General features: G+C 40.0%; 1 protein-coding gene across 1 annotated transcript in view; it reads right to left on the bottom strand.

The window, feature by feature from the left end:
- Nucleotides 1–21,631, bottom strand: part of SLC30A8 (solute carrier family 30 member 8) — a gene marked incomplete at both ends in the record, with an annotated part of 30,446 nt that extends 8,815 nt beyond the window's left edge. Inside the window, 4 exons of the mRNA XM_084748191.1 lie at nucleotides 654–807; nucleotides 6,308–6,454; nucleotides 14,924–15,120; nucleotides 21,561–21,631. Coding sequence (XP_084604317.1) covers nucleotides 654–807; nucleotides 6,308–6,454; nucleotides 14,924–15,120; nucleotides 21,561–21,631 — 569 coding nt within the window. The remainder of the gene's footprint in view (nucleotides 1–653; nucleotides 808–6,307; nucleotides 6,455–14,923; nucleotides 15,121–21,560) is intronic.
- Between the last annotated feature and the right edge of the window lie 823 nt (nucleotides 21,632–22,454).

The following is a 22,454-nucleotide window of genomic DNA, read 5'->3' as shown; positions in this document are numbered from 1 at the left end:
GCTTTTCATGCAGTAGCGTGTTACGAAGATAAACTTGACTCTGATGGAAAGGAAACTCCTCCACTTTTGCTTTAGTTGACACATACAAACGTGAAGAGCACTTTACAAAGATACCGCAGAAGAGAATTTAAACACAGAATCCACACTACAGTGAGTAATTGCTCCGTCTCTGTCAACTCAGCAATCCGAGGAATTCAAATTCTACTTACCTAACAAAAAGTTGAGCCACTTGGAAGCCACATCTCATGGGGTCATCAGCAAGCATGAGAGAGCAGAGTGGATGGAAGCTCCAGGCCAAGGCCATGGATCTAGATTTGAATACTAATTCCTCACTACCTATTTAACAGAGTGGACTTTCCCTTTCATATTCTATGAGGATGGAGGATTAAAATTCAGTTTGATATGTATATCACAAGACCCTTTCCCAATCTCTGACATGTTGGGAGCTTTCAAATATGGTAACTAGTGGAAGCCAATGTTTTAAAACTCCTTAACAGTTAGTGATCAACATGATTTTTTTTTTTTTAGTGGCACTCAAATATCATATCAGAACTTTAGCATCTTCATAGGCACAGGAGATTTAAAAAAAAAAAACATTTCTCTAGATAAGACTGAAGATAAGCCAAACAGATATTCCTCGTGGGATGACTTACACAGTGTTGACAGCCACTGCACAGCCCGAGACAATGATCATGATGTTTGCCTGGATCTGGTAATCGGGATACAAGAGGCGCTCACAGGCAAGGTACACCAGCACACCAGTCACCACCCAGATGCATAGGACAGACAGCAGGGCACCAAGGATCTCTGGGAGTTAAATTCACAGAAAGCAACATGAATATCACCTTCACATCCCCCACTCCCCACACAAGAGTCACAGACTCTTTGATCCTCCTGCCCGTGAAAATGGCTTCATACTGTTTTCCCAGTGATTCATGAAGCCAACTAATGAATGGATTTGAGAACTGAGATGAGGCATGTTAGCGTTGCCTCCATAAAACACGAACATCAGAATTCATTATGCTCCCTATTACTGAGTAATTTTCAGCAGATTTTGAGAACATATTAATTGCTGCCTGCCCTCCCTGTTCTCCTTGGGGATTTTAATTAACACAGGTGCTAAAATGATGGTAACTTATTAGGGTGGGGATAAAATAATGAGCTACGAATGAGTAAAATGTGTTTAGAAACTCTTAATTTCATCATAAAACATTTACAACTTGCCAGCACTGGCACCTTTAGAGGAATAAGCTAGTAAAAAGGCAAGGCTTTGGAGTGTACTTTATGAAAATGGGTTTCATTTGCCAACCCGACATATTGTAAACACAGAGGCAAACTCAAGGGTTCCTCAGCATTCCACCTGCTTTTTAAGAGCAACTGCAAGGAAAAGAAACATCAAGATGGAACCATTTGCATTAATATTTGAAGATAAGAGAGATCTCAGTGTGTGCTTGTTTAAGAAAGAAAGTACTTTAGCTCACATGAGCATTCCTTAATACCTTGCCCTGGTCTTTCACTCAGCCTTGTAGCTAGATTTTAAAAACCCACAAGGGTCTAGGGATATCCTGTGAGCCATTATTCAGACAAATTCCATTATGTGATTCTTTACTCCCTGTCCTGGTTTCATTCTGTTTCTGTGACAAACACCAACCTAGGGGAGGAATGGGTTTATTTGGCTTAACATCCAGGCCACAGTCTATCACTAAGGAAACTCAAGGCCAGAACTCAAGCAAGAACTTAAGCTAGAAACCATGAAGGAATGTTGCAGTGTTGCGGGATGGCTTCTGTTTAGCTAGAGTGTTTGGTTTGGTTTGGTTTGGGTTGGGTTGGGTTGGGTTGGGTTGGGTTGGGTTGGGTTGGGTTGGGTTTTTTTGCTTTTGTTTTTCATGATATGGTTTCTCTGTGTAGCCTTGCCTACCCTGGACTCACTTTGTAGACCAGGCTGACCTCGAACTCACAGTGATCTGCCTGCCTTTGCCTCCCAGAGTGCTGGGATTAAAGGCTTAGCTAGATTTCTTATACAGCACAAGACCAGTAGCCCAGAGAATGGTGCTGCCCACATTTGGCAGCACTCTCGCACAGCAATCAAGACTATCCTCCACAGACATGCTCACAGGCCAGTCTGATCTGGGCAATCTCTTAGTTGGGAGTCCCTTCTCAGGTAGTTCTAGGCCATGTCAAGACAGTAAACACCAACTAGGACACTCTCTTTACATTATTCCTACGTGTTAGGGCCTGTGAAAGCCGAATTATGTACTTTTACTCACTATGTGGCTATTGCTTCCCCGACTTTAGCCATTTATACATAATCTTCATTTCTTGCCATACGCATGTGTCATTTATCTTAGTATTTTGTATTTTCCCCAAGTTAACTACTTTTTATGCTTACCTTCTTCCTAAATAAAGTTATCTGTAAAATTAGAAGTTTGTTTTCTGACTTTCACTTGAACTCTGGTGCCCTATATTTGACCATGTCCCCTAGATGGGGAGGCCTCGTGACACTCAGAGGAAGGATAGCAGGCTACCAAGAAGAGACTTGATACCCTATGAGCATATACGGGGGAAGGAGGTCTCCCTCATTCACAGTAATAGGGGAGGGGAGTAAGGGGAAAATGGGAGGGAGGGAGGGAAGAATAGGAGGAGACAAGGGATGGGATAACAATTGAGATGTAATATGAATAAATTAATAAAATATATTATAAACATATTATTTAAAAAATTAGAAGTTTGATGAACTACTTTGTGTTTGGTGCATAATAGGATGTGTATGTGATTTTGTCCATCCAACACTCAAAACATCTCATGGTGAACCTGCTGAACATTTTCACATTAGAGGAAGTGCTAATGCAGGTATTCAGGACTTTCACTACAAGTATCAGACCCCTATGGTATACCAGCGACTGCTTATGTGGCTTCATACAACTAAGAGTTTCTTATCTATGAGGTAGATTTTTAAAACAGCATACGAACACAAGTGGGCATGTGTTGTGGCTTGAATTCTGTCCCTCAAAGATCTGTATATAGAAATACTATTCATTGGCAACTCATATTGTCACCTTATTTGGAAAAGGGGTCTTTGCACATGACTAGTTAAGATAAGGTTTTCCTGTAATCAAATATGGCTGGTTTACTTATTCTAAGGAGGAAATGTGGAAATAGATATGCATACAGGGAGTATAAAATGATATAAAAATTAAAAGCAGAGATATTTAAGCCAAGGAAGAACAACGCTTGCCAAGAAACTACCACCAGCGGGTCTGAGAGAGGTATGGACCAGGTTTTCACTGACAGACCTCAGAGGAAACCACTTCAGTCATGCCTTTTTCTCATACTTCAGTTTGTCTAGACCTCTGAGGCAGTAAATGTGTCTTTGAGCCGTGCAGTTGGAACCACGGCATAAAGCAACCCCGGGGAACTAATAGAACATTAAACAAACTCTCAAGGATTACTGTTTAATTAGTCAGACTGCTTAAAACCCCTTTTGCCGAAATTAGTGAAAATCAGCCTAAAATGTTTCTGTTCAGGCAGAAACAGAGACGGGATTCACAGACGTGGGGGATATAAATCAGGATAGTCAAGTTGAGCATGTTCCACCCTAAGCCCGTGTTTAGAAATGTATAGTGTAGGCCCAGAGAGGTCTGCTCAAACTATTTCACTAACCAAGGACAATACAATAGTAAACATTGATCCCCTACTCTGATCTACCCAATGGACAGGACATTCTCCACAGTTGTGTGGAGAGTGGGGGCTGACTCTGACATGAACTCTGGTGCTCCATACTTGACCACCTCCCCTTGGTGAGGAGGCCTGAGGGCACTCAGAGAAAAAACAAGCAGGCTACCAAGATGAGACTTGATAGCCTATGACCATATAGTGGGGGAGGGGGGACCCTCAGTCATAGACCTAGGGGAGGGGAATAGGGTGAAAGCGGGAGGGAGGGAGGGAGGAACAGGAGGATACAAATGATGTGATTACAACTGAGTTGTAATCTGAATAAATTAATAAAATTGAAATTAAGAAGAAATGTATATTGTAGTGAGACAAGCGGTGGAACAACAAAGCCCTCCTACCAACCTCAAGGATCAGGTCTAAACACAGGGAAGGACAGCAGGTTACCAAGAAGAGACTTGATACCCTATGAGCATATACAGGGGGAGGTAATCCCCCTCAGTCACAGTCATAGGGGAGGGAAGTAAGGGGAAAATTGGAGGGAGGGAAGAATGGGAGGATACAAGGGATGGGATAACCATTGAGATGTAACAAGAATAAAGTAATAAAAAATTAAAAAAAATAAATAAACACTGGGCAGGGAAACAAAAGCAACTAGTTAGAAAAGAAACACACATGGGACCATGGGTAAACGCCTCCGTGGTGCTACATGGATTCCAAGAAAACAGGCAATCAAAGCCAGCAGATTGGCCAGACTCGGCCGTGGATTTACAAGGCCCACTTAGGTACTGTTTCACTTGGTAGCCACCAATCGTGTACAGCCATTTAATTAGACATTAGATCAAACTAAAAGTATTGTTCATAAGTCATACTAGCCACATTTAAAGTTTTCAGTATTTATATCATATCCTGTATTTCAAGATATTTTACCTGCAAGCAGAGAGTTTTGTTGAACACTCTTGATCCTTTAGAATATTAGGGCTCATAGACGCCCATGGTCAAGGGGACATAGTCTAAGCAAAGATGTGAAATGCTGACTCTTACTCTGTCTTAAAAAAGGAGACATTCCAGAGAAACAAAACAGTTCTAATAATAATATTAGGAAGTGTTGGGCCAGCAAATGCTGACAGTTCAACCACACTTGCATGGCTTCCAAGGATACTTTGTTCAGGGACAGGCACAGGAATTCTCTAAGCTCAGTCTCCCAAACTTTCTGTTGCTATTTACTTCTCTCTAACTATTGAAGGGAAGCCAGTCTAGAACACCTGCACTGATAACCTGCTTAGTGCGAAGACAGAGTTTCCCAGTATCCAAACCTCTGAAGCCTGCAGTTCGCCTTGTCAGTGAACAAGCTGTGCTTTGTGCCCGCCAACAGCTTCCACTGTGAAGGCTGCTCATGAAGTCTGCCCGTGTGTTGCCATCAGATCTCCTTTGCCTTGGCTCATTGACCAGCGTGAAATCAGAGAGCTGTTAACTATGTGTTTGCAAGACTGGCACAAAGGCATCCAATAGAAATTCCTCCAGCCAATATAAGAAGCCACAGAGAGGGGAAGTAGTGCTGCAGTGTGGGAGGGTGGATGGGTGAGTAGCTACGGTAAAGACAAACCATAGTAAATCCTTCCCAGAGACCGTACACTTCTCATAGCTCTAGTCACTTCTTGAGCAAGAGCAGGCAGTCACTCAGTGAAAGCAGCTGCTCTGAGGAAGGACAAAAGAGTGCATTTTATTTCCTCCTCTTCTCTCTCTCTCTTCATCATCACTTTCTCCCACTCTATTGTTATTGATGATTAGGTGAACAAGAATTCAGCTGAGCCATGCATTCAGTGAGTGGCTATCTTGGTGCATTTTTTTTTTTTTTTTTTTTTTTTTTGCTGCTATAACAAAATACCATACCCTAGGTAATTCATAATGAAAGGAATTTTTTTCTCACAGTCTGGGTGCTGCTGGGAAGTACAAGACCAAGGTTCTTGAAGTTGGCAAACATTCTATGCCACATCATAGCACGATAGAAAAGCGAGCGTGTATGAGGGAAGGGAAAGAAATTATTCTTGCCTCTTCCTTCTTACCAGGATCCCACGCCCGGAGCAACAGTACTGACCCACTAATGAGAGCACGGTTCTCATCATTTAGTGAAGTCCCATCTCAAGACCATCCCAACAGTCACTAAATTCCAACATGAGATTCGGAGGCAGCATCCAAACCATAGGAATGACTCCCTATGCTTTATGCCTGACTTCCTAGGGATAAGACCCTAAACCCTGATACTCTCTTGGACTCTGTGGCTCTCATTTGTAATGTGTCAAAAGCTTTGCTTTCATCCTCTCTCAGAAGGATGCAGAGTAACTGAAAGAATCGTTCCTTAATTGTTACTATACAGAGACCTTGGGGATGGGGCGGCTGCTACCATGCTACACATATTCCTGTTGTCCCATAGGAGAGAAGGTACTCCATTAATCTCGCTGACAGCTGAATTAAGGTTGAAAGCACACATACCCACATGGTTATTCTATCCTAAGCAGCCGACTTGTGGCCCAGAGGGAATTTTTGAACAAGGCTTTGCTCTTTACTTTCCAATTTTTAAAACTCTATTTGACTCTGTCCTGCTATGCATCACTTTTGCATAATCATGGAACTTTACCTGCTCGATACCAGCCAAATGTCAGCCGCTTGGAAGGGGGTCTTGATGACAACCATAAGGAAAAGAGACTGAGTAGGAAACTGGTCAGGTCAATTAAGAGATGAGCAGCATCCGTGAGGATAGCCAGACTCCCAGCAACGTGTCCACCTGTGAGATGCACAATGTCACACTGAGTTAAAGGCTCAGAATACAATTAGGACATGTATGTATATTAGGCATTGTTGATTCACACAATTTGGGAAGAAAAAAATTATTGACTTCAAATTAAGCCATCTCTTTTTCACAATTTGAAAGATAACTGAGACTCCAAAATGGGTTTGAACATGTAAAAATGAATGTTTTAAGGGAGTCGTTTCTGAGGCTATAGGAGAACAAAAAAGATGATTTATGGGGCAAAGAGAGCCAGCATCTCAATTTGGCTAGGCAGGAAGGCTCAGCATCAGCCTGCAAGTGCGTATGGCTGCAGAGGAGTTAGGTAGAGTCACAGGGTCTCATAATCCAGGCTGTAGACTTGAACTTTTATCTGGAAAACAACATTGCAGTCTGGTTCATGGACTTGTTATGTATTTGTAATTTTACCATAGTCTTTACTGCTTCTCTTTGTTTGGCTGAATGCTGCTACCTAGCTGCATTGGAGCTCGGTGTCATAACTAGTGAGAGAGGAGAGCAGAAAAGAGAAATGAGGGCACCGTCCGGTGGACATACCAAGGACATGAGCAATCTGACAAAACACAGACTGGAAAACCACAAGCACATGAGCCTGCTTTGATTTTTCTAGCCATTTGTGGTCCTTCTACTCCGTCCCTCTGTTTCTCCTTTGAAAAGACCTCCAGCCTCCAGAAGAGAAATTAAAGGAAGATTGTGTCCTTTCTTCCTGAACAGGGCTTGTTGTTTGAGAGCAATAAAGGTTATTGCTCTCACTACCTCTTCCCAGGAAGGAGCGTGTGCTGACTGATGAGCCGGTCCTGCAGCTGTTTATTGCCTTGTGTACTACAAAGCAGCAGGGACTGTCAATCATCAGACCCTCTATCATCAGACTCACCTTGTCTCGCCTAATGATTAAAAAAAATTACATAGATGGCTCATAATTGCAATAATCCCCACAGACTGGTGGCTCGAGCTGTGCTTAATAACTGGTTTGTCAAAGTTTAATGGTGCGAAGCAAAGCAGCCTTCAAGCTTGTTACGGAGCTGTCGGTGCAAAAATCGGAATGATTCATTAGCCAAAAGGCAACGTTTTGCTAACAAATCAGCTGTCCTTCCAATTATCCTTTACCGTTCCTCTATCTGCCAGACTCGGTCCTGATAATAAAGCTGTGTTAATAATGCATTATTTCTTGCCTGGAGAATGACTACATGCAGATAAGCGGCGTGCTGCAATTTCAGCCATGAGTGATGAGGATTCTCTGGGCCACTCTGAAAATGCCCACTAAGTAAAGGGAAGAAAGTCTTACAGGAATCCTTCAGTAGGCTCAGCTGGTCAAGAGGCAACCGAGAAGGGAAGGGCCTTGCTTTAGGAGAATAATGTTCATGTGGAGACCTGGGACCCCATAATCATTTTCCAACCATCAGAGCTGGTAATAAGAACTATTCAGAAAACTGTGGGCACTGCTGAAAGCTACAGGGAGAGCTCTTTGCAAGAGGGAGCATGTGTGTTTGCCTCTGAAAGCTTGGGGGCATTATTGACCATTAATTCAACTATCCATCCAGCACTTATCGGACCCTTGCTGTGCATGGCAGCATGAGCAAAGTCCGCAAAGATAAACAAATTAAAATCCCTTCCTTCAGTGATCCCAAAACATTGTACTCAAGACTTGCTACTTGCCTGGCATTGAGGAACTTTTCAAAGAAGGACTGAGAGCTAGAAAGAAAATAGTGGGTTTTCGTGCATAAAAAGGAACATAGAGAAAGAAAAAAGGTAAGAGAATGTTTCACTTTTCTGTAAATATAGGAGATGGGCCATATCAGAGGATTGTGGGAAAGGAGACTGAAAAGGCAGACTGAAAGGCACTTGAGGAGGTATTCCATGTCAAGCAAATGAAGTTTAAGGTTGTCCTCCTTGCTTTGGAGACCTACTTAGGATGTTCAGGCAAGGACAAGGCAGGCATGTTTATATTTCTGTTTGAGGGGGATCTTTGTCAGCAACACAGAGGCTGACATGGAGGGACAAGAAGCTGATGGTTAAAACACATGGATACAGAAACCACTAGATGATATAAACTCAGAAAGACAAATACCATGTGATGTTTCTCATATGATGATGATCTGTGTGTGTGTGTGTGTGTGTGTGTGTGTGTGTGTGTGTCTCGTGTGTCGTGTGTGTGTGTGTGTGTGTGTGTGTGTGTGTGTGTGTGTGTGTATGTGTCTGTCTGACTGTCAGTCTGTCTGGGTAAAAATATGTGTGTCTAGGAGTAAATGTGCACAAGCTATGAAACTAGAAAGGAGACCAAGAGATGAGGAAAAAAGAATTATTGAGGAAGGAGAAGAGGGCAATACATCACACAAGACAGAGGTTAGAAGGAGGATGGGGAGGCAGAAGGGCATAGTGGGGAACAGGAACAAGAAGGTGAAGAGGGCCCAATAGAATAAACAAGCAAATACGTTTCGTAATACTATAATGACACTTAATGCTCTGTATGCTAATTCTTAAAAACCCACACAATAATAATTGCTGAAGGGAACTATGGTGAACGCACGAAGCAGAGTCCTGCCTGTTCTATTCCTAGCCATGCAAGATGTGTGCAAAGTAAGATTATAGCAAGGCAGTGCAGGCGCAGAGAGGTCTTGGCCCTGGAAACAGATCACTTGTGCCCCATGGAGTGAAGGTGACAGCAGAACACTGGGCCTGCATCTCCTACACACAGGTCCTGTCAGAGTTAACCAGTTGGCTTAAAATTCCCATAGCATTTTCCATGTTGACAGTGCTGAGAAAATAACTGTTCCCCTGACAATATTAGTTTCGTGGGAGGTTTGAATGTGAATAACACCCCCCCCTATTGGCTCATATATTTAAATGGTTGGTCCTCAGGTGATGAAACTGCTAGAGCAGAGTTAGGAGGTGTGGCTTTGTTGGCTGAGCTGTGTCACTGAGGGTAGCCTTTGAGGTTCCAAAACTCTATAGCATTCCTGGCTATCTCGTTCTGCCTTACACTTGTATCTTGAGATGTGAGATCTTGGCTACTGCTACAGCATTACCTGCTTGCCTGCTGACATGCTCTTTGCCCTGGTGGTTATGAATTCAAACACTCTGAAACTGTCGGCCCCATGTAAACTGATCTTACAAATTGCCTTGGCCATGGTGTCTTATCATAGCCATAGAAAAGTAACCAAGACAGCCTGGCATTCACTGGGCCACACTACTGTATGCTGTTACTTCTTACATGAGAATGACTCAGCTATTTTATGAGTGGCGTTTTTGTTACATGGTACTATGTAATAGGATGTGTCAGAACCTTCCATCACGATTTAGCAAGTATTGAAAACATACCATAGTTTTCAGGGCCCTGTTTTTAAATTTTCCTAACAGCAGGAAACCCTGAATTGGGGTGGCAGACACAGGAAGAGTTGGATGGGGAAATGGAAGGGCCCCATGTGATATAGACTCAGGGCTCATGTATAAAGTCGTCAAAGGGTAAAAATTTTAAACCAAAAATCTTTGCAACCCAAGTCACCGAGATACTGTAATAACAGAAGAAAGCAGGTTGAAAAAAGAAAAAAAAGCTACTAGTCAACTGTGTGAGTATCACGCATTACAGCTACATCTTTCTCCTGGGAAGACAGAAACTCTCACTCTCAAATGTGTGTCATCTTCATCCCGCTCTAGCTCTGCATCACTGCCTGGCAATATCACCCCTCCTTGCCCTTATGTAACACTGAACATGGTACCTCAGATGCCTCTCCCGGCCGGCTATCAATTGCTTCCAGCAATGACACCCTTGAGTTTACTTTCCCGAGTTCTCAGTGTCTGCATTTCATCTTCTCAAGTAGAGATGTGCGTTCATATTTGCAATATAACCCCTCCTTTATGGGCTTTGAACAATGAAGAATTTTTACAAGCCACAAAAAAAGTCCCAGTCTGACAGCTCTAAAGGCCCAAGAATGGGCACACTGTGCCTATGCCTATGTCCTTCCTTCCTTAGTTCTTTCACTGCACTGCTCAGCACACTGGGGCAGTAATCTCCCCAGTGCAGCCCAATGACTTGATTCTCTCCTATTTTAAATACCAGCTACAAAACAAGCTCAGCAAAAGGAATTGGGTCCCCGTCCAAGCCCCCCAATTACCACATTAGGTGTGTCTTCGACACAACCTGATTTAGGTATTCTCTTTTAGATCTGACTCATAAAAGGTTAATCTACATGAAATTAAACAACAGACAGGTTTTAAGTTATTGCCATGTATTAATGAAAATGAACCTAGGGATAATTGAGCAGGTGTGTCCTAAGTCTAAGGATCAAAAGATGTTACTAAAAGCAGGTTATTGAAGGCAGGTAAGATACAGGTGGGGCTCTGGAAGCTGCAGGGCTACATCGGTCCACATTAATAGTTTTATAGGAAAGAGAATAAGTTTTTAATTCGGCCTCTTTATATGAAAACTAAAGATGCTTCAAGCATCAGGTCCCTCAGGCCAAGAGGTTCAGGTTTATAGCCATGATGCACAATGAGAAAGCAAGCTGAACAGAGGTGCGCATCTCCTTTAAGTGCTGTGCCAGCATCTCGATAGGTATTTTTCTCTGCCCTATTAAAGACACCAGACATCTGAAGGCCAAGCCTGATAATTGCAACCTGTCAGACCACAGGCATAATTAATGAGCTCTTTGGGTTTGTGATTTTTTATTTATTGATTTATACATTTTATTTAAAATATAATTATGTCACTTTCAGCCTTTTGACAGACTTTCTCATTTCACTTAGGAACTTCTTAATTCTCCCTTCGAGGCCTTGCTCAGAGTCAATAACTTGAAGAAGGACTTCCCAGACTTCTCAAGAGGTCTTGAGAATGATCATTTCTTCATCTGACTTCAGGAACAAAGTCTGCTGTGGACTGGGGTCTTGAGTGATGGCTAGGGCTTTGATGAGAATAAGACTCAGAGAAGACTTTTGCATTTAGATAAAAAGAAAAAAAGCTATTGGGACCCTAAAGCATAGGGTTATTTCACAGAGAATGAATAATCTCTTTGAGTTAAAACTGAATACATATGTAAGGATGTCAAGAGGAAAATATTACTAATTTATATGGAAGACTGATTGCGGAATATGTGAAAAGATATTTCAAAGAAAGAATTTTCTTTTCTTTTGTCTTAGATGTCCAAAACTTCCAATATACTGATGACTTTTTATTTGGAAGAGCAAAGTGGGCTCTAGTATGGAGGCAGCTTCTGATCCAATCTCATGCAGCTACATGTGCCTTGTCAATTTAGCCCAATGCTCAACAACTTTCCAAGCAAAGGGAAAATGCTGAGGACTTTTGAAGATGGAGGTAGTGTGGTAAGAGCCTTGTTTTGAACAATAATCAGCTTCATATTGATATGGCTCAAAACTCAGCAAGTATCGCTCAGTGTCCATCTCTCTTTACTGATGAAGTCCCCTGTGACGTAAGAGACAGAGTAGAACTCACACACTCGGAAACATAGGAATAAGATGGAAAGAATGCTGTGTAGATAGCTGCCAGTGCTGGTCTCGCATAAGATGTTTTGAAACAACATAGCAAGTAGCAAATGAGTAACAGCGGGAGTGCAGCTGCGCAAAATGAAGGCTACAAGTGACCCAGCTTCATGCTACACAAGATGGAAAGGGGCAAAGCCTTTACTCTGAGATGAGGAGCAAACCATGAAACTCACTCTTTGGCACTTCTGTTTGGTGTGTTCTGAAGGCCTTAGTCAGAGCAAATAAACAAGACAAAGAAATAAAAAGCATTCTAAGAGGAAAGAAATGGTTGACACTGTGTTTGTATAATGCATCATCTATTTATTCATGTAAATAAACTGTAGGCATATAGTGTATGTACACATGTATATGCATTACCTGTATGTGTATGTTCTCTCTCCATTTCTCTCTGTCTCTCTCTGTCTCTCTGTCTCTCTGTCTCTCTCTCTCTCTCTCTCTCTCTCTCTCTCTCTCTCTCTCTGTGTGTGTGTGTGTGTGTGTGTGTGTGTGTGTGTGTGTGCATTTTTGTGAGATGTTGGTGGATTTTCAAGAGGATATTCTAGATTTGAACTACCTATTGCCTAAAGCAAATTATTTTGCAACTCTATAAAACTTTCAATCTCTTTTCTCAAAAGATATAGCCTTTGGTATAGAAATCTTTCTAAATTTTGACTAAAATGCTGTGTCAATGCTGAGGTTCTTTTGGATTTAACAGATCTACGGTCTTATATGATTTTTCAAAAGCCACAAAGTCTAAATATGAGAAGACTTCCCACCTACAAGAAGCATAATTTCTTCTGTTATCTAAAAAGTACAGTGCAAAAGGAGCTAGGTAGAGCCTATTTTCTTCCCGTCTCCTGTTTCTACTCATTTGAACTTCCTTCTAGGTAATGGAATGAAATGGAAGCCCCTAAGACGTTGGCAACAGCACAACAGGGAGCAGAGCTAATGAAGCTGTAATGGTAATCACGATCCTATGTATATGTAACTCAGAGTTTTCTTTTACATACTTGGAGAAAAGTGAGATGACGCTGCATTCCAAAATCTTCCAGCTGAGTAAGTCAAATAGAAGGCCATCACATCCCATTGTATGACAGTAATTTTGACATTTTCATTAGATGAATGGTTTTAGAAAAAATATAGAAGAGAAAAGAGTACTGAAGAAGTAGAAATTTTGACTCTACCAATGAATGAGATGAAAGAAAAAAAAGAATTAATTATAAACCATATGGTTTACTTATTAAAATAAAATAATTAAAGCTCAGTTTTCCATATTAGCATGTGGAACTGTGGCTCAAAAATCTTACAAAAACACCAAAACAGAAAACTATATGTAAATTTTAGTGAGTAATAAATATTTATATTTTTTATTAACTACATGCCAATAAAATCATAATTAGATTGGGTGAGAACAGAATGAGTTTTGTGTTTAATTTTTAAAAAACAAACAGAAATGAATAACCTTTATACCCTTCTGCTAATGAAGGAGACAATATATATTATAATATTTAAATCTACATTAATTATGTTACTGCTAAAGAATAGGAACTCAGATCAATGAGCAAAACAGAAAACAACCTTAGAAACACACTTTGCTAGTTATAAAAGGTTAATGCATGATAAAAATATGTTAGATATCAATGGAACAATAATTATATTGCAATGTTAGAAAACTTTTTAGCTGTTTAGAAAAGCGATTTTAGTCCGTATAGAATACAAAATATCTAATGTTACATTAATGTAAAAGTTACATGCAAAAACTGAAGAAAATGCATTAAAATATATTTATTTTCTCAGTGGGTAGAGATTATCAAGTAATAACAGAATCCACTCAGAGTGAAAGTTTCATAGTTAACAAATTTAAAGTCTAAATTACCTGTAGAAAATTTTAAGCTTTTCAAGTCAAAACACAAATAAAAAGGCAACCAACAAACTAAAAAATTAGTTACAAACACTATAGCGCAGACTTAACTTTCTGAAACATTAGGAGTGCCCAAAGATCAATAAAATAACTTTTAAAATTCCCAGCTAAGAATGCAATAAGGTGGAAGGATGTGAAACACAGCAGGAGTAAGCACATTCCTCCAGTAAATGTGTGAAATGTAACTAACAATTAAAGGAATGAATACTAATGCCCTAGTATAGGCATCAACAAAGATTGTGTGTGTGTGCCCGCGCATGCCTGTGGTGTTTCCAAGAGTATATCAGACCCTCGAAAACTGTATGTACAGGTGGTTGAGTTGTCCAACGTAGGTGCTGGGAACTGAACTCGGGTCCTCTCAAAGAACAGCCAAGTGCTCATAACTATTGAACTATCTCTCCAGTTGCAACTTTAAAGAGTTGGATGGAAAATCATTTTTATGAGGAGTTTCCATACTGATAAATCATCACAAATGTCTGGATACAGGTCTGACAGAATGATTCAAGAAAGTAAGGAAGATATTCATGTCTTTAAACCTATTATTTTAATCATTTCCATTTTTAGAATCCCTTTCGTGGAATTAGCTGGAAAGATAGGCAGAATTTTATTAAGTTTTTTTTTATTGTAGTATAGGGCAGACGCAGGAAAAAAAATCTCCCTAAATTTCTAACAATAGAGAGATGCTTATGCAGATTACAGTGTATTGTTTGGGCATAGAAATATTTTTAAACAATGTTTGATAGCGTAGACAAGAGTATTCAGCATGGCACCAATTATGTAAAAGGAAATAAAAACCCCATGAGCTATGCACAAAAGATGTACTGTAGGAAATACCCTATGGTGTTACTGAGGTTATCATTTGAATGTGATATAAGAATGGATTCTGTCTTTCTTCTATTTTCCATCTTGACTACTATGGGCCTGTTGTCATTCTGTAAGCACAGAAAACATTAAATACTCCTTTAAAGGAACAGTCTGGTTGTCCTTGCCCTCGTGATACAGGGTTTCACTGGTTTGCAGTTTGGACAAGAGTTTTCCTGCGCAGTACTCACCCACCACCTCTGCCACCATAAAGACGAAGCATATTGCTGAAGCGGCACAGAGTCTCCACTTGGCATGCGCCTGCTTGCTCGACCTGTTCTCTGCGGCCTTGGAGCTGCTGTGGCAGTGACGGATGACTCCTGCCTCTGGCTGCTCCGGCCTGTCTCCAGGACACCGATCTTTATTCACAGGTTTCTGTCGAGGTTCTCTGTTGAGGATGATTTTGACAGGAGCAAGAAGTGAACATGGTTGCAAACACACACCTTCCCGGCAGCCCTACCCGCTCTCAAGGCGGCTCTTAGGACGTTCGCAAACTTGCAAAGGAATTATAATTCAGGGCTCTCATACGTTTCACTCTGAACTCACAGTGGCTGTCAAGCATGACTTTTGTTGAGCTACAGGAATAGCAGGAAAGAAATAGACATCCTTAAGGGCAAGTCTTTCTTAGTTGTTCTATTATTAAAAGATTCTGGGCATTGTGGTACAGAACCCGCCACCATCGTCAGGGTAGACTGTAAGGAGCAGCGAATATGCATCAGTAGGTCACGGTCCGTGTTCAGGCTGAGTCCATGGGGACCCATTTGCAGACAACCTTTACCAAATACTCATCGTTATGATGAAAGAGAGATTCGACCTCTGCATCCCAAATAGTAACCATCGATCCTGCTCCAAGACAAAGCTTAATTTGAGGGTTTCCAAAGGATCGTAGATGGAGAGACTATTGATAAAATTTAACCCAGCTGAATAGTTTCTTGACTGAGATAAGAATATTTCGGAAAGTTAATGTGAGGTTAAATAAGCCCAAAAGGACAAGACAAAACAAAAAGCAAAACAAAAACAAACACAAACAAACAAACCAGACAGTTGCTGTCTCAATATCAGTGCAACTAAAATCAATTTTTGCTGGTGCAGATGACACTGTCCATGGTACTTGAACTAATAGGATGTTTTAAAATCCAGTAAACTTATTTAAAAACACTAGTGAGGCTCTCAGAATTAAAAACTTTATATTTCTATGTCTTAAAATTAACATTTTAAATTTGCCTTTATTAGAAGCCTGTCACATTTGGACTATGCCCATGTGGAATTAAAAGTCTGATGGTTTTGGCTTAGCTAATAAGTATTAGAATCACTCTAATTACTGTCATATTTGAATTTTGTGAAAAATAATATTTGTGCACTTCATTATAGAAAAGCTAGAATCATCAAAAAAAAAGCACAAAGCGAAGGAAAATTACTGGTAACATGCCTACTAAATACAGTTATTGATATTTTACTGGACAGTGTCACAACATATAAATAGACTTTTTTTTACATAATGAAAGCCCATATTGACTAGAATGTTTTGAGTTGTATGCACGGAAAATAAAAATTGTATTGAAAAGGCCATGCATGAGAACTATTGATTTTGCTACTGAAAATACATAGAGGTGCTCAGGCTCCAAGAACTACTTGGATGGGGCTCCAGACCTTTCTCTCCTCCTCAAGCTATGTTTTATCCTCAGACTGATTTTTCCACCTAGCCTGGAATGGTTGTCTGAGTTTCTCACACTACATTTGTGGGGTTTCATATGTGAGTGGAGAAGTTATCTGCCATGGTTTGAGTCTATAAGGCACCCCCCCCCCAAGAGCTCCCGTGTTTCAAATATAGGATTTCACTGCATTAGTGGCCACAAGGATGAGCCTATAAATTTTATAGCGCCTCCTTGACATGAGTCTATTTCTCTGTGTTTCTTAGTAAAGCTAAAATATGAGCGCCCCAAGTGCAGTAAACTTCGAACCCCTACCCAGACCTAGCCAATGGACCGGACATTCTCCACAGTTGAGTGGAGAGTGGGGACTGACTTTCACATGAACTCTGGTGCCCCATATTTGACCACACCTCCTGGATGGGGAGGCCTGGTGGCACTCAGAGGAAGGATAGCAGGCTACCAAGAGGAGACTTGATACCCTATGAGAACATACAGGAGGAAGAGGCCCCCTCAGTCACCGTCATAAGGGAGGGGAGTAAGGGGAAAATTGGAGGGAGGGAGGAATGGGAGGATACAAGGGATGGGATAACAATTGAGATATAATATAAATTAATTAATTTTAAAAAGATATTAAAAAGGAAACTACAAATTATATTCACCAAATTTTGGAGATTTTGGGCCATTACTTAAAAACATATTTTTCTCTCTCTGTCCTTCTGGTACTATCATGTATGAGTTAGTGATTTTATTCCCATGTGTCATATTTCTTTAATGATCTGTTCATTTTTCCTTAACTTTTTCCTTTGATTTCATTATAGTACATAATTTTTACTTCATTTTCATGATCACTAAAGTGTTTTTCTGTCAGTTGATGTCAATACCAAGGGTCTGTTATTAGGCCTTTCTAGATATTTTTAAAGTTTTACTTATTATTTTGTTATTGGTATTCACTATTTGTAGATTGTTATGAAGTCTCTCATTATATAATTACATTTTGTTCTTTTGGCATATTATAAAAGCTGCTATTAAAACGTTTGAATTATAAGTTCAACATTTAGACTCTTAAAGGTGCTTCCTATTAACTTTTTTTTTTACTATTTATACATCTGTTTTCTGTTTCTTTGTTTCTTAAGATTTTGTTGAAAACTAAAATCTTTAGAGTATGTATTGTCATGATGCTATATATTGAACCTTTATGGATTTGTTTTGTTTTGTTTTGGCTTTTGTTGTTGTTTTTGCTGTTCATTTCTTGCTTGGTGAATTGGCTTATCCAGTTCCATGGAGTCTGTTTCCTTTGGTTTTCCATGCCTGTGAATCCCTCATGTTCCTTAAGAGGAACCATGTCTGGACGTGAGTGTCTTTACTCTCTCCTCGCCCTCGCGCTTGCTTGTCTCTTCCCATGGCCTCACTCTTAAGCCTATGGTTGTTCGTCTACAGTAATATCTCACTCAGAGGTTGGACTCTTTATTCGCCTCCCAATTGCTCTGTTGTTTTCAACAGTGTTCTAATATATAAATCACTCCACAATTACCTGGCTCCGTTAAATTCAGGGCTTGTGTTAATCTGCTTGAATGGCCAGAAAGCATCACAGCATGGATATCTTAACACAACAGAAATGTGTCTTCTCCCAGATCTGGAGTTTAGAACTTCATGGCCAATGTGCTAGTAAATTTCTGCATCAGAGACATTCTTACCGTCTGCCCTCTTCTATCTTCACATGGCTTTTCCTCATTGCACACACAAAGAAAGAGAAAATGAATTCTCTGGCTTATCATATGCATCACCCATTCTTGTAACCACATTTAAACTTGGTTACATCCTTAGGAGCCATATTGATTTTAATAAACCCACTCTGGGCCTTCAAGTATCAACATGGTTACTGTCTCGTGCTAACCAGCCTGTGGTTAGCATCAACCCGAGAAGGAATTTTTACTTCTGACTGTTTTTTATTTATCTCTGGATGTTGCTGCTAGACTATTAGTTGCTCTTTCTTTCACTGGTTTATTTCTGTCATGAAGCCTCAAGCTGACTCTACATTTCTCAAGAGAAAAACAAGAAGAACTCCATTTTTTCATCAGTGTTCTTCTGCTTGGAAATACCTAGTCTCTCCCTTCTTCCTGGGATGCAGTGGGTTTTGGGAACATGTTGTTTTTCATTTTCTCCATGTTCCCTTAAGACAACTCCAGAGGCAATAAAAAACATAGAACTTGTCAGTTAAGTGTTTGCTAAGAGCTGGGGAGATAACTCAGTCAGTCAAACAAAAGGGTTTGAATTTGCTCCTTGGAACCACATCCAAAAAAAAAAAAGACAAGTGTGTGGCACGTGCTTGTAATCCCAGTACCAGATAAGCAGAGGAATGGATCTCTGGGACTCACTGACCAGCCAGCCTTGCCTACTTAACAAGTTCCAGGGTAGTGGAAATGGTGGGAATCATCTGAAGAATGTTTTCCACATACACACATCAACATGCACGCGTGCACATACACACACACACCACACACACACACACACACAGACACACACACATGCACACAAACTCTATCTCTCTGTGTCTCTCTCTCTCTCTCTTTCTCATTGCTGAAAATTCTAGCAGCTTAGCTCTACCATCTATCCCTATTCATGCTTCCACACTACTTCTTTAGCAATGGAACATCACTAGAGTAAGAACTGTAGATGAAGGAGAATGTACAGGCTAGTGACAATGACACTGACACTGACAAGGATCACCATTCCTTTGTCCTATGGTAAAGTACATACAAAGATGATACCCAGCAATACCTGTCATGTTAAAATTCAGGCCTTGAGGCTGGCTAGATCCTGTTAATGTAGAAGTGGTGACATTGCTGTGGGCGTGGGCTATATGACAGTTATCAGCCTCCAGTCTTGCTCTTTTTCTACCCTGAACTTCCATGTCAAGAACCTCAGGCTGATGTAAATATATGGAAGAAGAGCAAACACTCTATCCAAAAGTCAGCACAAAGACCCCTGGCATGTAAGCGAAGGCACCTTGAACCTTCTAGTCTAGACACCAGAAGAAAACAGCCGCCTGAGAGGCTTAAGTTATTACTCATAGAATTATGTGCTATAAGCCACCAGCTGTGAGAATAGTTCTTTGCAAAACAACAGCTATAGGAAACAATCCCTCAGTGGAATTAGACAACAAGGTTTCCTTCCAGATTAAATGTCTTTACAGCATATAACAATTTAAGTAGGAAGCTAGTGACGGGGAAAAGAGAGCAGCAGGGAGGGAAAAGAAGCAGACTTAAGAGGTGAAACTCGGAAATGAAAGAAAATACATGAACAAGGAGATTGGCTGAGTTTGGGGAAGAACTAAGAGATCTGTAGGATACTGATTATCTCAGAAGCAACCTGGTATGTGTGTGGCTGTAGGATAGGGAAAGACACTAAACTAGGAGCATGGGTTCTCTCAACTTCCAATTCAGTCATCTGGCCTTGCAAAGTCCTGTCCTCTTTTTGGCATTCATTTTCTTCTGTGGCAAATGGAGAGATCAAGGGGAAAAGTCTGTTCAACATTTCATCTTTGTATTTGAAAAAAAACACTGAATATTTTCATTGTTCTTATTAGCATTATATCTTGAAAGTCATACCCCAATCACCCTATGAGGTGAATGAGACCATTACTATAAACTGTTGGCTGTTTTATATTACAGAACTCTAAAAATCTAGTTTAAGGGGGAATCATTGTTATTTAAATACTATGGAAGTATTCTGAGGGGTAAAAACATGTTGTCCAGATGTCATATGAGGCTTTTGCTTTTAGGATTTATGAGATCCATAATTGACACCTCAAATTTTCTAATAAAATAATCCTTTCAATGTGTGATAATAGATGCCCGTCTTGTATACTATTCATTTCTAAATCAAAGTTATAAATACTCTTTAAGGAAAGTCCTCTTTGCAGTCTTAATATATTTGATTTGATCAAATACAACACCATGGGTTTTTATTATGAATTTTGCTCAACTAATAAATGAAAATATTAATACATTACTGATAAGTGCATACGCTCTTAAAATTTATTCTACATGAACCTACTTTAAGTTTCACTTACCCATTTAATTTGCATTTGAAGTGATCTCCCTGTGTATACTAAGCTCTCTTTCATATATATATATATATATATATATATATATATATATATATATATATTTCTTTACTTTGCAAAGACCTCATTATGAAAAAATTCCCCTCTCTCTACTTTCTTTTGTTTTCTTGCAGTGCTTAGAATTGAATCCAGGGTTCAATTCTCTAAACACACACTCTACCACTGAGCTATATTCCTACCTCCCATTTCATTACTTCCTATATAGATTTTCCTTAACTCTATTGAGATTCTGTTTTGTTTTGTTCAGTCGTTATTCTATTATTTCTGGAAATTTTTGCTCTTATCCTCACACCCAGGTAAACAATAGTTTCTTTTAATGTCTTCTCATAATTCTCATTAAATATCCCCAGCAATATTCTGTATCTGTTCTGTAATCACTTCTTTTAATATGCAATTTATATTAGTCTCTTAGTTTTAAATGAACAGACATCTAGAAATATTTTTCTAGACCAATAGAAATATTTTCCATATACAACACATAAGATAGGTGTGTTCAATCAGTAATTGTTTAAAAATGAAAATCAATATATTGTATATGGCCTCATGGAAGATATTTAAAAACTAGAACTATAGAAAACATTAAATTCAGCTACATTTGTTACAGATATATCTACTGAAATAAAATAACCCATTCATTAGTTAATCTTGAGATGAATATAACCCTGGTTTTGAGCTGTCATTGAAAAGTCTTATTTTTTTTCCCAAATACAACTTTGACAGTTTACTCTAGGTCAAAAATTGATTTTTAAAAAGCAACAGGAAATAATTAGATTGTTCTTGCCTATTTTCTGTGATAAAAACCACAGTAGAAAAAAATACTTCAATGAATGTTTTCTTTATGACATAATGTTTAAGGAATCAGAACAACTATGAAGCCTATCCTATGTTTCAGGATATGAATCACACAAATCAGTGAAGCTCTCCTGAGATGTTCCCAAACCATCTTAACTGGCAAAGCAGATGTCTGCCATTCTAAAGTAATAGTGTGTGGTAGCCTGCTGAGTACTCAGGCCACAGGAAATGGCAGTGTGCCCATAAGGGTCTCTTTACCTGTCTAGGGTGAAAGCATACATCTTGGTGGCTTGATCATTCACAAGGTAAGTTCTCTCAAGAAACTCCATGGCAGCCAGCCAGGACAGGAGCCGCTGACGTTTGACTCACTGTCGAGTTGTGGAAGTAAGGACGAATGAAGATTATTACATTCACACAGTTTCCTAAGGAAATAGAAAAATTTTTTCCAGTGCTTGGGTTAGCAGGCCTCCTGCATCAGTGTTGGTGGTAGGTCTCTGAAGAGTAGAGTCTTCTTGGAAGATCACCCAGACTCACTGTATCACCCACTGAAGCTGCTTTTCTCTGAGAAGGTGGAAACCATAAGGGGTGTGTGTGTGTGTTTTCTAAGGGGAGGAGTTGCTCTGGGATTGCGTGCTAATGCTGATGTGGGGCACTGGCCTTCAGAGCACACCTGAGTGAGCTGCAATTAAGCGCCCTGTGTCTTTCTCTATGCTAACTCATTTTATTTTCTCTTTGTTTCTACAAACATTTCTCCTGGAATGTAGTTCAGAAATGACCTCTCAGCAGATGTCAGGATTTTAATTCCCCTCTCCTAGGACCACTTTGGGATTTCTCTCCTAAGGTGGGGAACAAAAGATATCACTCACTGAAATCTACGATCTAAGCATATTCTGGATAAGGCATCTTTAAAAGCCCTTGACAGGCTCTCTGCTGGGTAAATAACATCTCCCATGGCTGGACTGCCCTCCGCTGAGTGTGGAAGACTCAGCTTAGAGGACACCATCAGGCACATCAATCACAGCTGATCAGGAATGGAGCCTTTTTGGCTTGTTCCTAAGAGAGCTTCAAGTAACAAAAATTGCAAGGTGACACATTACTTAATTGCAAGCTACCAACCCACCCACAGATGAGAAAGAATTAGAGCCTGGTCAA

Source organism: Acomys minous, assembly GCF_964271855.1.
Source record: "Acomys minous genome assembly, chromosome: 12".
NCBI classification, from domain to species: Eukaryota; Metazoa; Chordata; class Mammalia; order Rodentia; family Muridae; genus Acomys; species Acomys minous.
The sequence above is the reverse complement of the archived record's forward strand: the minus strand, read 5'-3'. Positions and strand labels throughout refer to the sequence as shown.